Source organism: Dipodomys merriami, unplaced genomic scaffold, assembly GCF_024711535.1.
Source record: "Dipodomys merriami isolate MVZ:Mamm:240054 unplaced genomic scaffold, mDipMer1.0.p SCAF_125, whole genome shotgun sequence".
In the NCBI taxonomy this organism is placed as follows: Eukaryota; Metazoa; Chordata; class Mammalia; order Rodentia; family Heteromyidae; genus Dipodomys; species Dipodomys merriami.
The window spans coordinates 361,837-375,734 of NW_027202549.1; the positions used below are offsets into that span (position 1 = coordinate 361,837).

The 13,898-nt window shown below is 56.8% G+C and overlaps 2 protein-coding genes across 2 annotated transcripts; one reads left to right on the forward strand and one right to left on the reverse strand.

Annotated features, from left to right (window-relative positions):
* On the reverse strand, positions 1-8,099 carry Sec22c (SEC22 homolog C, vesicle trafficking protein). Its single transcript, XM_070017510.1, has 7 exons — positions 7,926-8,099; positions 5,373-5,581; positions 5,012-5,175; positions 4,265-4,447; positions 3,045-3,163; positions 2,329-2,394; positions 1-2,048 (listed from the first exon to the last, which is right to left on the reverse strand). The coding sequence occupies exons 2-7, from the start codon at positions 5,552-5,554 to the stop codon at positions 1,830-1,832; spliced, it is 933 nt and encodes a 310-aa protein (XP_069873611.1). The 5' UTR covers positions 5,555-5,581; positions 7,926-8,099; the 3' UTR covers positions 1-1,829.
* A 2,467-nt stretch (positions 8,100-10,566) lies between these two features.
* Positions 10,567-13,145, forward strand: Ss18l2 (SS18 like 2). Its single transcript, XM_070017511.1, has 3 exons — positions 10,567-10,710; positions 10,985-11,061; positions 12,725-13,145. Exons 1-3 carry the CDS (start codon positions 10,642-10,644, stop codon positions 12,810-12,812), a joined length of 234 nt encoding a protein of 77 aa, XP_069873612.1. The 5' UTR covers positions 10,567-10,641; the 3' UTR covers positions 12,813-13,145.
* Positions 13,146-13,898: the final 753 nt, after the last annotated feature.

The following is a 13,898-nucleotide window of genomic DNA, read 5'->3' on the forward strand; positions in this document are numbered from 1 at the left end:
TAGTTAGCAAACCCCTTTGATTTATTCATGTTCTGTATACACAGTATATAAATCGCTGTACAACCCGCGCTGCCTTTGTTACATGATAAAAGTGGAAAGGGGCAGAGATTCGGGGTGAACACGGAAAATGACTGGCCCTGGCTCACTCAGCCTTTAACTTTGCTCTGGTCCTGGGATTTGAACTCAGGGCCTGGGGTGCTGTCCCTCAGCCCCCCCCCCTGACATCTTCAAGGTTGGTGCTCTAACCCCTTGAGCCACAGCTCCCTTTCAGCTTTTTGGTGGTTCCTTGGCCACAAGAGGCTCACGGGCTTTCCTGCCTTGGGCTGGCCTCGAATCACGATCCTCCGGATCTCAGCCTCCTGGGTGGCTGGGGTGACAGGCGGGAGCCGCCAGGCGCCCGGCCTGAGCTGCTCACTTTTTTTTTTTCCCCTTCCCTTTTCCGTGTTTTCCAGAATGCTCCAGGGAAGAGGGAACTTAAATCGATGTGCAGAAAAGGATGCGGGTGTGAAATCAGCGCCGAAGCGCCGCTGACATTTACATCCCAGCTGCCCGTTGACTTTTCCTTCCAGATTGTTTATATTTGGTTCAAAATAGAAAAGTCTATTCTAGGAAAATAAAGTTACTATGGCAACGTTTTCCCAGAGCGACTCTGAGTCCCAGGAACCGGGTCCCCCCCCCCCCCCCCCCCGATGATAGGTAGGTAGCCGGGTGCGAGGAGCGATCACCAGGGGAGCCTCACGCCGCAGGCCCGCCTGTCCGGTCGCGCAGGGACCTTTCCCACTTCGAGGACGATCGCCGCGTCGGGCGCCGGCGGCTCCCGCCGGTCACCCCGGCCGCTCGGAGGCTGAGATCCGGAGGATCGCGGTCCGAGGCCGGCCCGGGCGGGGAGACCCCGGAGGCGCTGATCTCCAGTGAGCTGGCGCAGGGCTGGGGCTCGGGGGGCGAAGCGCTGGTCATGAGCAAAGGGGAAGCAAGCTCGGGGCGGCGCCCGGGTCGCGGGGCCTGGCCTCGGCCCGGGCGCCGCCTCGGGCTCCCGGGGTGACCCGGGAGAGTCCTGCCGGGGCTGGCCTTGAACCGCGGCCCTCCGACCTCGGCCTCCTCCCCGGCCTCCGCGGGGCGCGGGCGGGGCGCCCCGGGCCTCACGCTCTCACAGATCCCGGCCGCCCCGTCTGTGAAGAAGCCCGGGCGGCTGTCCCACCGTCCCCGGGCCGCGGGGCGGGCGCCGTCTCGGGGCTGGAGCTCGGGGCGGGCGCGCTGCCCCTTGACCCGCAGCGCCACTTCTGGCTTTTTCTGTCGACGGGGGACTGAGGCCTCGAACCCGGGGCTCCGTGCGCGAGGCGAGCGCTCCTCGGTGGGGCCGCCTGCCCGGCGCGAGCGCCTGGCCGCGGGCTGCGGGCCGCCAGAGGGGGCGGGGCCGGAGAGAGGGGCGGGGCCGGAGAGAGGCAGGCGGGGGCGGGGCCGGAGGGAGGGGCGGGGCCGGAGAGAGGCAGGCGGGGGCGGGGCCGGAGGGAGGGGCGGGGCCGGAGGGAGGGGCGGGGCCGGAGAGGCCGGAGGGAGGGGGCGGGGCCGGAGGGGAGTAGAGGGAGGTGGGTGGGGGCGGAGAGAGTGGGCGGGGCCATGGAGGCAGAAGGAGGTGGGCGGGGCCGGAGGGAGGTGGGCAGGGGCGGGGCCGGAGGGAGGGGCGGAGGGAGGGGCGGGGCGGAGGGAGGGGCGGGGCCCCGCGCCGCCGCCGCAGGCCCCGCGCCGCTCCCGCTTCCGCGGCCGCCGGCCGTGTGTGGGCCGGAGGTGGATGGGGGCGGGCCGGGCCGGGGCCGGGCCGCGCTCCCAGCTCACACGCCGCCGCCGCAGGCCCCGCGCCGCTCCCGCTCGCGCTCCCGCGGCCGCCGGCGCAGGATCTGGTGCGAGGCCAGGAAGGCCACGCCCACGTGGAACAGGATCTGCCACAGGTTGCGCAGCCCGTGCAGGTAGGCGTTGCCCAGGCAGATGGACAGCAGCCCCAGCGCCGCCTTGGCCGTGCGCGCCGGGCTGTAGAACAGGTACAGGTAGCACTGGACGGGCGGGGGGGGGAGGGGGGTCAGACGTCAACAGGTCAGAGGTCACCCCAGGGCCGCCCCGCGGCTCACAGCGGGTCCCGAGGCCAGGTGGGTAGAGGGCGTGGCCTGCACGGGGCGGGGCCTGCACGGGACGTGGCCTGGTCCGCATGGGGCGTGGCCTGTACGGGGCGCGGCCAGCACAGGGCGTGGCCTGGCCCGCACGGGGCGTGGTCTGGCCCACATGGGGCGGGGCCTGCACGGGGCGGGGCCTGCACAGGGCCCGTGCTTTACCCACCTGGAACATGCAGGCCGTGAAGGGAATGAGGAAAGCCAGGATGTTCCCAATCTCCTCGGGGGTGACCTGAAACCAGGATGAGGACAGGTGGGAGGCCGTAATGCCATTTTACTCCAGCTGGCCAGGCCTGGCAGCTGAGGCACCCGCCTGTCAGCCCAGCTCTCAGGAGGCTGAGATCTGAGGATCGCGGTTCAAAGCCAGCCCAGGCAGGAAAGTCCATGAGACTCTGATCTCCAATAAACCAACAGAAAACCACAAGTGGTGTTGTGGCTCAAGTGGTAGAGGGCTAGCCTTGAGCTGAAGAGCTGAGGGACAGCGTCCAGGCCCAGAGTTCAAGACCCACAACTGACCAAAAACAAAAACAAAAAACTTCCTCTTGAGCCGGGCACAGGTGTCTCAACGCCTGTTATCCTAACTACTGAGGAAGTTGAGATTCGAGGATCTCAGTTCAAAGCCAGCCTGGGCTTCCCACCCCTCCCCCCAAAAAGTCTGAGATTCAATCTCCAATTATCCAGCAAAAAGCAGGGCTGGAGGCGTGACTCAGGTGGTAGGGCGCCAGCCGTGATCAAGAAAGCTGATCTGCAGTACAAGGCTGTGAGTTCAAGTTCTGGTGCTAGCACACACCATCACAATCACCATCACCACCACAATGTAAAACCTGAGTTCACAATGACCTTAGACTATAAAATGTGTCCCTGGAAAAGGGGGGGCGGTACCTGTACGGAGTGCTCTGCGAGGTGCACCCCGCGGATGAGGTTCAAGGCGGCACACATGATGTTCAGGACCAGAGAGAGGACGCCCAGAGCTGTCACGGGCTCCATTCGGAAATTAGGAGCTTCACAGTTGAAAAGAAAAGGAAACAGGTGAAGACGAGACACTATGCCATCAACTCAACCTCTGCTCGCAGCAGAAGCTCGCGCTGGTGAAACGCAGAATCACAAATATGCTCATTTTTGCGGGGAGCTAGTCCTGGGGCTTGAACTCAGAGGACCTTGCACTCAGGACTCGCAACCAGCTATTCTTGATCATGGCTGGCGCCCTACCACCTGAGCCACGCCCCCAGTCCTGCTTTTTGCTGGGTAATTGGAGACTGAATCTCACTTTTTTTTTTTTTTGGACCTGGGCTGGCTTTGAACTGTGATCCTCAGATCTCAGCCTCCTGAGTAGCTAGGACGTGAGCCACTCAACTAAGAAGCTCGGGGACACTGCTCCTCGGGCCCCGAGTTCAAGCCCCAGGACTGGCACTAAACTCCATTAGCCAATCTCCCCTTCCAAATAGGAGTGGCGGCTTTCCTACGAGCAGCAGAGCCAGTGTTAGGAATATCCTGGTTGAAATAGAGAAAGCCAAAACACAAAGTAAAGTAAAAGAAAAACAACCAGGAAGTCTGTTTACGTGCCAGTCCCGGGGCTTGAACTCAGGGCCTTTTGCTCCTAGCTTAGCTTTTTCTGCTCAGGGCTGGTGCTTGACCACTTGAGCCACAGGTCCACTTCCAGCTCTCTGCTAGTTAACATCAGAGGTGGACAGATTTGTCTTCCCGAGGCTGGCTTTGATCCGCGATCCTCAGATCTCAGCCTCCTGAGCAGCTAGGATGACAGGCGTGAGCCAGCGGTGCCGGGCTTCACATAAACATTTTTATTATACCACTTTGAAAGTGCAAGAAAGAAATTTAGTATGACAGAAAAACAAATGATTAGGGCTGAGAAGGTGGCTCAGTAGTAGAGTGCTTGCCTAGCATGCATGAGGCTCTGCGTTTGATTCCTCAGTACTACACAGAAAAAGCCAGAAGTGATGTTGTGGATCAAGTGGTAGAGTGCTAGCCTTGAGCACAAAGAGGCTCGAAAGACAGCATCCAGGCCCTGGTACTGGTGCGTGGCTCCAGCCTGGCATCCCAGCTACTCGGGACACTGAGATCTGGAGGATCACAGTTCCACTCACCAGGCTCGGAGTACGCAGGCGCGTGACCGTTGGCCAGGGTCCCGTTGGCGGTATCTGTGTCTTCTAGGGTGAGGATGGTGGGGGGCAGGAACTGCAGCTCCTCCTGGATTTTCTCCACGCTACTCCTCAGCTGAGCGGAGCTGACGCAGTTAAAATGCCACTTTGTTTTCTGAATGACACTGTCTGCAAAGGAGAGCAGCCCATGGTGAAAAGGCTCAGCCAGAAATCCCGGGCCTGGGCTGGGAAGGTGGGTCAGGGGTAGAGAGCGCTTGCCTAGCATGCACAAGGTCCCGGGTTCGATTCCTTAGAAGCCACATAAACAAAAAATCAATAGAAGAAGAAGAAGATCACACGTGTTCTGTGGCCTGCACGTGGCATCGTTGCTATCATCAGGAGACTGAGATAGGAGGATCACGGTTCAAAGCCAGCCCAGGCAGGAAAGCCTGTGAGACCCTGATCTGCCACGAACCACCAGGAAAGCAGAAGTGGCGCTGTGGCTCAAGTGGTAGAGCGCCAGCCTTGAGCTGAAGAGCTGAGGGACAGCAGCCAGGCCATGAGTTCAAGTCCCTGTCGAACTTTCTAGGCCGGTTGAATCATTTCGGTGACTTGTGGCTAGCACAGCCCCAACCCCCTCCCCCATAATGACCAGAACCCCTTCCCAAGCCTGCATTGATGGCTCTACCGCACAGTGTGACCCTCCCTCCCGCCCCCCGGAAACAACAGGAGGTATCAGAGCGGGGTACCAACCGAACTCCAGGAAGGCGTAGGGGCGGGAGGCCAGGCGGATGCGGGTGGGGTCATAGGAGGTGGTGAAATCCCACCAGAGTGTCTCCAGGAAGCAGAATGCCATGGCGGCCGGACACCGGAGGGAGCAGATAGCCAGGCAGCCCACGTCTCCGGCGGAGGAGAAGCTGGGACACACGGGGGGGGGGGGGGGGGGGTGGTGAACACACTCGTGAGGGCCACAGGATCCCACAGCCCTGTCCCCCCCCACCCAGCCACAGCCCGAGTTCAAACCCCAGGCCTGTCATCCCAGCCGCTCAGGAGGCTGAGATCCGGAGGATCGCGGTTGGAGGCCAGCCTCGGGACAGGGGTGCTGCTCACTTACTAGATGCTGAAGTCGGGGCTCTGGGCCGAGCCCCGACCGGGATACTGGGCCAAGCGGGAAGCCAGAGCCTTCAGCCGCCGCCGGCACGCCAGGAACTCCTGGGCCTGGTAGAAGTCGGTGCTGGCGGACAGCGGCAGCCCATCCCTCACCCGAACCACGCAGGCGAAGACGATCACGGACATGGTCCACGGGAGGACTCATCAAGACATCTGCGGGGAGCATGGCGGCCACGTGAGCACGGTCAGGGGGCCCACGGCTAAGTATGTGTGTGTGTACACCTGTCCCGGGGCCTGAACTCTGGGCCTGGGCGCTGTCCCTCAGCTCTTCAGCTCAAGGCTGGTGCTCTACCACTTGAGTCACAGCACCATCTCCGATGAGTTAAATCAGTGGGGGATAAGGGATAAGGAGGTAGATCAGGTAGGAGATAGGGCCATCCATAGGTTCCAGAAGCATCTTTGGAACAGTAGGGAGTAAAACACAGAGCTGGCCAGGTGCTGGTGGCTCACGCCTGTCATCCTAGCTACTCAAGAGGCTGAGATCTGAGGATCGAGGTTTGAAGCCAGCCCAGGCAGGAAAGTCCGTGCAACTCTTATCTCCTCTGAACCACCAAAAAGCTGGATGTGGAAGGTGTGGTTCAAGTGGTAGAGCATCAGCCTTGAGTGAAAAAGCTAAGGGACAGAGCCAAGGTCCCGAGTTCAAGTTCCAGTACCAGCATGGCACTAAAAAAATAAATAGAGAGAGAGAAAGAAAACAAAGAGAAAGTGAGGGATGCTGCTGTATGTCTTGAAGTTCTGGAAATACTGGATCCAGAGCCGATCATCCAAACAATGACCAAGTTCCTACAGGTGGACCCCGGAAGCCATATTGCCAATCCTATTATAGTAAGATACTAAATATGGGACCTGTTATGAGAGAATAGTTAGAAGCAGAAGGAAACAGATCCGGAGCTCCTCACGGTGCCTGTTGTAAATCAGAAAAAAAAAAAAATCCCTCTCAGATGCTGGGCACCCAGGAGCTCACAATTAGCATCCCAGCTCCTCAGGAGGCTGAGATCAAGAGGATCATGGTTCAAAGCCAGCCTAGGCCAAGAAAGCTCATGAGATGCTTAATTCCCACAAACCAGCAGAAAGCTGGAAGTAGAGATGGGGAAGGAGAAAACGTTAAGGGAGAGCACCTAGGCCCTGAGTTCAAGCCCCAGGACTGGCACACACACACACACACACACACACACACACAAAGAAAACAACACCAGGACCAGCTAACCACCCATCGGGGACTTCAAATGTGGCCCGTCCCAGGAGAACTTCATCCCCACACAAAAGGCACTCAGTTCTGAGCACCAAGCCAACCAACAGAGAGCACAGCACAGGAGCCCTTTATGCCCACGCTGAGCACCACAGGGAATAGGGGAATAGGGGAATAGGGGAGGGGGGGAGGGGAAGGGAGGGGGCCGTACTGTGACTTTTGCTCCCATTTGAAGTTGTTCAGTTTGGAAAAATGTTTTGGAAAAGCACAGCAGTGGGTGGGACCTGGTGGCTCATGCCTGTAATCCCAGCTCCTCCGGAGGCTGAGACTGGAGGATCACTGTCTAAAGCCAGCCTGGGGCGGAACAAACCAACCCAAGAGATTCCTTTGTGTGTGTGTGTGGGGGGGGGGGTCCTGGGGCTTGAACTCTGGGCCTGGGCGTTGTCCCTCAGCTCGAGGCGAGTGCTCTACCCACCTTGAGCCACAGCGCCACTTCCGGCTTTTTCTGTGTCTGTGGTACTGAGGACTTGAACCCAGGGCTTCCTTGCTCGCTAGGCCGAGCGCCCTACCACTGAGCCACCTTCCCTGCCCAGAGTGCTAGTCTTGAGCGCAATAAAAGCCCGGGGACGGACAGCGCTTGGGCTCTGAGTTCAAATATCAGAACCAGGGGGCTGGGAAGGTGGCTCAGTGGTAGAGTGCTTGCCTTGCATGCATGGGGCCCTGGGTTCGATTCCTCAGCACCCCATTAGCAAAAAGAAAAAGTGGTGCTGTGGCTCAAGTGGTAGAGCGCTAGCTTTGAGCTGGAGAGCTGAGGGACAGCGCCCAGGCCCAGAGTTCAGGCCCCACGACCGGACCCAAAAAAATAAAAAAATAAAAATAAAAAACAAATATCAGAACCAGCTCAAGAAAGACAAGGGGGGAGGGAAGGAGGAAGGGAGGAAGGGAAGGGAAGGAAGGGAAGGGGGGGAGGAAGGAAGGAAGGAGGGAAGGGAGGGAGGAAGGAAAGAAAGGAAGGGAGGGAGGAGGAGAAGCAGGAGGGAGGCAGAAAAGGAAAGGAGGGAAGGAAGGAAGGAAGGGAAGGAGGGAGGAGGAGGGAGGGAGGGAGGGAGGGAGGGAGGGAGGGCCGTGTTCAGGGATTCCCTGGGCGGGAAACATCAGCGGGCAGGGGAGCCGGGGACCCCGGGGACCCCCTCAGTCGCCCCGGGGGTGGGGGGCCGCGCCTCCGGCTCCGATCCCCCCCACACCCCCCACCCCGGGCCGGCCCTCGGCTTAGCGGACCTCCACCCCGCCCCCCGGACCGGCTCTCACCTCGCCCCGACCGCGGCCTTCGGGGAGCCCAGCCGGTCCCCTGCCAACCGCCCGGTGCACGGCCGGGCCTGGGCTGCGGCGCCCCATGCAGCCCGGGGCCGGGCCGGCCCGCAGGGCAGCGCAGGCCGCAGGCCGGGCTCGGCCTCCACCTCCACCCCGGCTGGGACGCAGGGCTCCGAGCCGGAGGGGACGTCCTGCGCAGGCGCGCGGGCGCCGCCGCCGCTCATTCGCCGTTGCCAAGCAACGCACATACCGGAACGGACCAATCCCGGCACGCCGCTGCCACCTGCTCAGTTCCCTCCTCCTCTGCTCCCCCCGGCCCCGCCCACCCCGGCGTCGGCGATACTCATTCGTCGTTGCTAAGCCACGCCCATGCCGCAACGAACCAATCCCGACGCGCGGCTACCACCTGCCCAGTTCACTCCTCTTCTTTTTTCCCCGCCGCCCCGCCCACCCCGGCGCCAACGCCTCTCATTCGCCGTTACTAAGCAACGCCCCTACGGGAACTGACCAATCCCTGAGCGCGCACCTGCCACCGGTCTGGTTTCCCCCTCCTCTTCCTCCTCCCCGCGGCCTGTCCAGAACTCCAGCAAACCCAGTAAGCAGTTCTTCCAGGGCTTGAGGCACCCCATTAAAACGGGGTGCGAGGAAGCCCCGCTGCTCGGCCGCCCGACTGCTCCCCAAGCCCGCCCTCAGTTGGAAATCTAGGCCTATTCGTTCTCACCTCTGTCCTCCGGATGGCAGGCGATGCTGGGGTGGGGTGGGGTCACTGGGCACGGGCTGAGGAAGATTCGGGGTGACCGGACCTCCTTGCACTTCCCGGGACGCGGCTTCTCGTCGTCTGTCAGGCTTGGAAGTGGGGTGGGGTGGGGGGAGGTGGTGGCCCTGAGATAGACAAACCCAAAGAGCACGGCCTACTGCCAGCCTGGAAGACGGGGTGCCAAAGTCCGCCCGCAGCGGCCCGCCCCGGGTCGCAGGGCCGCGGGGAAGCCGGAATCGCCTGGGGCTTTTTCCTCCTTCCTCCCCCCTCCTCAATAAGTGATTTGCACTTGGCAGTTCTGCACACCTGCAGGACGCCAGTGAAGAACCTTCAGTCGCTTTAGTGGGGAGGGGAAAAGGTCACGGTAAGAGCCCCAAGTAAGATGTGTGAACACGATTTAAATCATCATGCAAAGGAGAACCAGAGGTTTAGATCTGCATTTGGGGGAGCAGGGAAAGCTTCCCTGGGTTTGCAGCCAGTTGGGCAAATAGAAGTGTGTTCGAGGTGGAGAGATGGATCAGCATAAGAAGAAGCAGCAGAAGGGGAGGAGGAGGAGGGAGGAGGAGAAGAGGAGGAGGAAGAGGAAGAAGATGACAACAACAGAGGCAGAGTATGGGCCAGGGAAAGTTAGTATTTTCATGAGTTCAGAATTTAAGTTGGGAAAGATATAGAAAGTTCTGGAAATGGACCAGGCGCTGGTGGCTCACACCTATCATCCCAGCTACTCAGGAGACTGAGATCTGTGGATCGTGATTTGAAGCCAGCCCAGGCTGTAAAGTCTGGGAGACTCTGCTCTCCAAAGGACCACTAGAAAACCATTAAGTGGCACTATGGTTCAAATTGATAAGAGTGCCAGCCTTGAGCTGAAGAGCTCAAGGACAGCACCCAGGCCAGAGCTCAAGCCATATGAAAGAAAGAAAGAAAGAAAGAAAGAAAGAAAGAAAGAAAGAAAGAAAGAAAGAAAGAAAGAAAGAAAGAAAGAAAGAAAGAAAGAGGGAAAAAAGACAAAGAAAGAAAGGAAGGAAGGGAAAGAAGGAAAGAAAGAGAGAAAAGAAAGTCCAAGGAATGGATAGTACTGATGATGAGTGGATAATAATGTAAAAGTATTAAATGCTACGGAGCTGAATATTTTAAAGATGACAACATAGAGTGTATTTTCTCTATAATTTGCCAAAAAAATAGCAAATTGTTAAAATAAAAACTGGATACAAGGCTGGGAAAGTGGCTTAATGGTAGAGTGCTTGCCTAGCATGCATGAAGCCCTGGGTTCGATTCCTCAGTACCACATACACAGAAAAGGCCAGAGTGGTGCTGTGGCCCAAGTGGTAGAGCTCCCCCCCCCAGCCTTGAGCAAATAAGGGAAAGTATCCAGGCCATGAGTCAAGTTCCAGGAGTAGCACAGACACACACACAAAGAATCTGAAGCCTTCAAATTACTACAGGAAAATACTCGAAGATACAGACATAGGCAACAATTTTCTGAATAACCTCAAAAAAAGGAGGTGGGGAATGAAGAGTAACAGAGGGAATACATTTAATCAAATGAAGTGATGTGCACGTATGTAAATGTGACCACAAACCTCCTTTGCACAATGAGCATAAGCTAATTAATTGGTTTTTTCTTAGCCCTGCATCAGTTCCTAATAACAGCCATCCTACTAGGGCTGGGGAGATGCACTAGAGCTACGACCAGTCAATCACAGGCCTAGCCCCGCCCCCAGAGTTTACGCAAGCGCAAATCGCCCCAGAGCCCAAGGGGCGGGACCCGGGGGAGGGACCAAGTTGCTTTTGTTTTTGCACTTCCAAGCCACACAGAACGCCCCGCCCACAGGCAGCGTAGTCCAATCAGCATCAAGATCGTATCCCCCGCCCCGTCGTGACGTCTATGGAGGCGCGCCGCCGTCGCGTGGGGACCGAGCGCGGGTCGGGCGGGCTTCTGCCGGGGAGTTCTCGGCGATGTCGGTCATCTTCGCGCCGGACTGGCTGCGAGGGAAGGCCAAGGTGAACCAAGAGACGGTCCAGCGGGTGAGCATCCTGGCGGGCAGACGGTGGGCCCCGGGGGGGGCTCTCAAAGCTTCTTGGAAGCGGGTTCGGATGGAGATCTGAGGCGCTAGTGTCCCCCCCTCCACCTCCACGCGCATGCGCGCAATCCCCTCCCCCTCCACGCGCATGCGCGCAATGGGGTCCAGCGATCTGGAGCTCCGCGGGTCGAAGCCGGCCCGGGTGAACCAGTCCAGAGCCAGAAAAGTGATGCTGGGAGACGCCATCCTGACCTCACTCACGCTGCTCATCTTCGCAGCTCCTGGAGGAGAATGACCAGTTGGTGCGTTGTATCGTGGAGTATCAGAACAAGGGCCGGGCGAACGAGTGTGTCCAGTAAGTAACTCACCCCTACCCCCCACATCCACCCTTCCCGCCCTCCTCCCCCCCCCATTTCCTTCCCCTGAAACGGAGCAAGGAGAAGTAGGTATGGTGGGTGGCTGGGGCCATCTCAAACGAGCAGTCTCGGGTGATGGATGGAGTCGAACCTCACCGTACAGTCCAGGAAAAGGGAGCCTCGAAGAGGTTTCCGTATAGACTCAACACCACCGAGCCCAATGCCTTGTAGACCATGGAGTTAGATGGGACTCCCACTCCCAAACTTGATTATTCTCACTGCAAAGATGCCTTCACCTCCAGCCACGCCCAGCTGGGAGGGAGCAGACAAAATGGTAATGCTCAGGAGATGGGAGTGGTGTGGTATCCTGGGTCTCTCCTTCCTTCCCCCTGCCCTCTTAAATAAGAGAGTCAGCCCATATGGTTGCTAACCCCCTGGCCAACCCTCCCCCCCATTCCTCTCAGTCATCCTCTGAGGGATACACAGGAAGATCAACAAAAGACTTCCAGGTTAAGGCTGGGTACTGATGGCTCACGCCTGTCACCCTAGCTCCTCAGGAGGTGAGATCTAAGAATTGAAGTTCAAAGCCAGTCCCCGCAGGAAAGTCAGTGAGACTGTTATCTCCAAAACAACTAGAAATGGAAGTGTGCCTCAAATGGTAGAACACAGCCTAGTGCAGAGACGCTAAGGGACAATGCTCTGGCCCTGAGTTCAAGCCCCAGTTATCATCTCACACACACACACACACACTTACACAGATACCTGCATTAATGGCTCACTAGATGCTAGAGGGAGGATGTATATGATTAACCGTATAAGTGCTTAGTGAGACTATAGCTCAGTGTTAGAGCATTTGCCTAGCCTGTGAGTTGTTCCCGAGCACTACAGATGGGTGGGTGGGGCCTGGTAGGAGTGCTGGGTCTCTCTACCTCATAGCCAAGAGGACACTGGCCAGAATTCAGCCAAAGGTAAACCATAGATGAGATCTGAGAGATACCCAGAGGCTGCCATCATGGAGAAACTTACGGGACACAAGAGTGGTTTAGCTTTATTCTGAGATTTGGGTCTTTGAAGGCTACTATTGTTGTTGTTGTTATTTGCTAATCCAGGGGCTTGAACTCAGGGCCTGGGCGCTGTTCCTGAGCCTCTTTGTGCTCAAGGCTAGCTTTCTTGGCCTTTTCTATTGATATGGTACTAAGGAATCGAACCCCGGGCTTCATGCATGCTAGGCAAGCACTCTACCACTAAGCCACATTCCCAGCCATGCTTGTAGTCTTAAGCAAGAAATGATAGTGGCTTGTGGACGTGATGAGTGTGTATGAGTGAGATTCTGTGGAAATTCTCCTGGAATATGTTAAAGCAGGGTCTTGGAAGGTGGCTCAGGGGTAGAGTGCTTATCTTGCATGCATGAGGCCCTGGGTTCAATTCCTCAGCCCCACATAAGCAGAAAAAAGCTAGAAGTGGTGCTATGGCTCAAGTGGTAGAGCGCTAGCCTTGAGTGGAAGAGCTGAGGAACAGCGCCCAGGCCCAGAGTTCAGGCCCCATGACCCACAGAAAAAAAAAGGCCATTCCATTAAAGTAGGTAAATTCCTAGCTTTTAGTTGGGGACCAGAAAACCAAGCCTTTAATTTTCACCTCTTTTTCTTTTTCTTCTCCCAATAGGTACCAGCATGTATTACATAGAAACCTCATTTACTTAGCTACCATCGCAGATGCCAGCCCAAATGGCACTCCAAAAACAATGGAATAATCCTCTCTGGGTTGACCAGTAGGTGGAGTGAGTGGAATAGAATCCATTTCCCATGAAAGGCAGACTGCATCTTCACCACAAGTCTGCTGTGGAAAACACAAATGAAACTTCTGTGGTTCTTTTTTTTTTTTTTTTTAACTGTGAAGATAGCTATTAACTTACCCTCCTTCTCAATGCCATTATTTATTTTAACAGTTAAGTAGACCTCTGACTAAACTTTGAAGGATTCAAGGCCTATGACAACTAGCACTTTTCTTTCCAATAAAGAGAATGATTTTTTAGTTATCATCTGATGTCACCTTATAATAAATGACGTGCAGTTTTGCCCATTTATCTGCAGTGTTTTTGCTGGCTTGTTTGCATTGGGAGCCAAGCGAGATGACTTGTTACTTTCAAAACTACCTCAGTTCAGGCTGGGAAGGTGGCTCAGTGGTAGAGCGCTTGTCTTGCATGCATGAGGCCCTGGGTTCGATTCCCCAGCACCACATAAGCAAAAAGGAAAAAAGCCAGAAGTGGTGTTGTGGCTCAAGTGGTAGAGTGCTAGCCTTGAGCTGAAGAGCTCAGGGACAGTGCCCAGGCCCAGAGTTGAGGCCCACGACCAGACCCACCCCCCCAAAAAAAAAGATACCTGAGTTCCTCTCTCTATTCTTTGCCCCAGGTTGAAAAATCTCAGTCCTTTCTCACAGAATCTCTCCCGGCCTAGATTCACCCATGCTGTTAATGTCCCATTGTCACCACAAGATGGAGGAACTCATTTGAATATAAGATTCTGTTATTTAGGTTCAGGGTACATCAGATGATACTTAATCTTGACTCACATCAGAAATGACCTGGTCTAATTTTGTATTTTACCAGTCATTAGGTAGTGCTGATTTTCTTTCATAGCAAGGAGGTGGTACTGGTGTTTAAACGGTTCCTTGTGCATGCTAAGTTAGTGCTCTGCTACTTGAGCCACAGTGCCACTTCCAGTTTTTTAGAGTTAATTGGAGATAAGAGTCTCATGGACTTTCTTGCCCAAGCTGACTTTGATCTATGATCCTCAGACCTCAGCCTCCTGAGTAGCTAGGATGACAGGCATGAGCCACT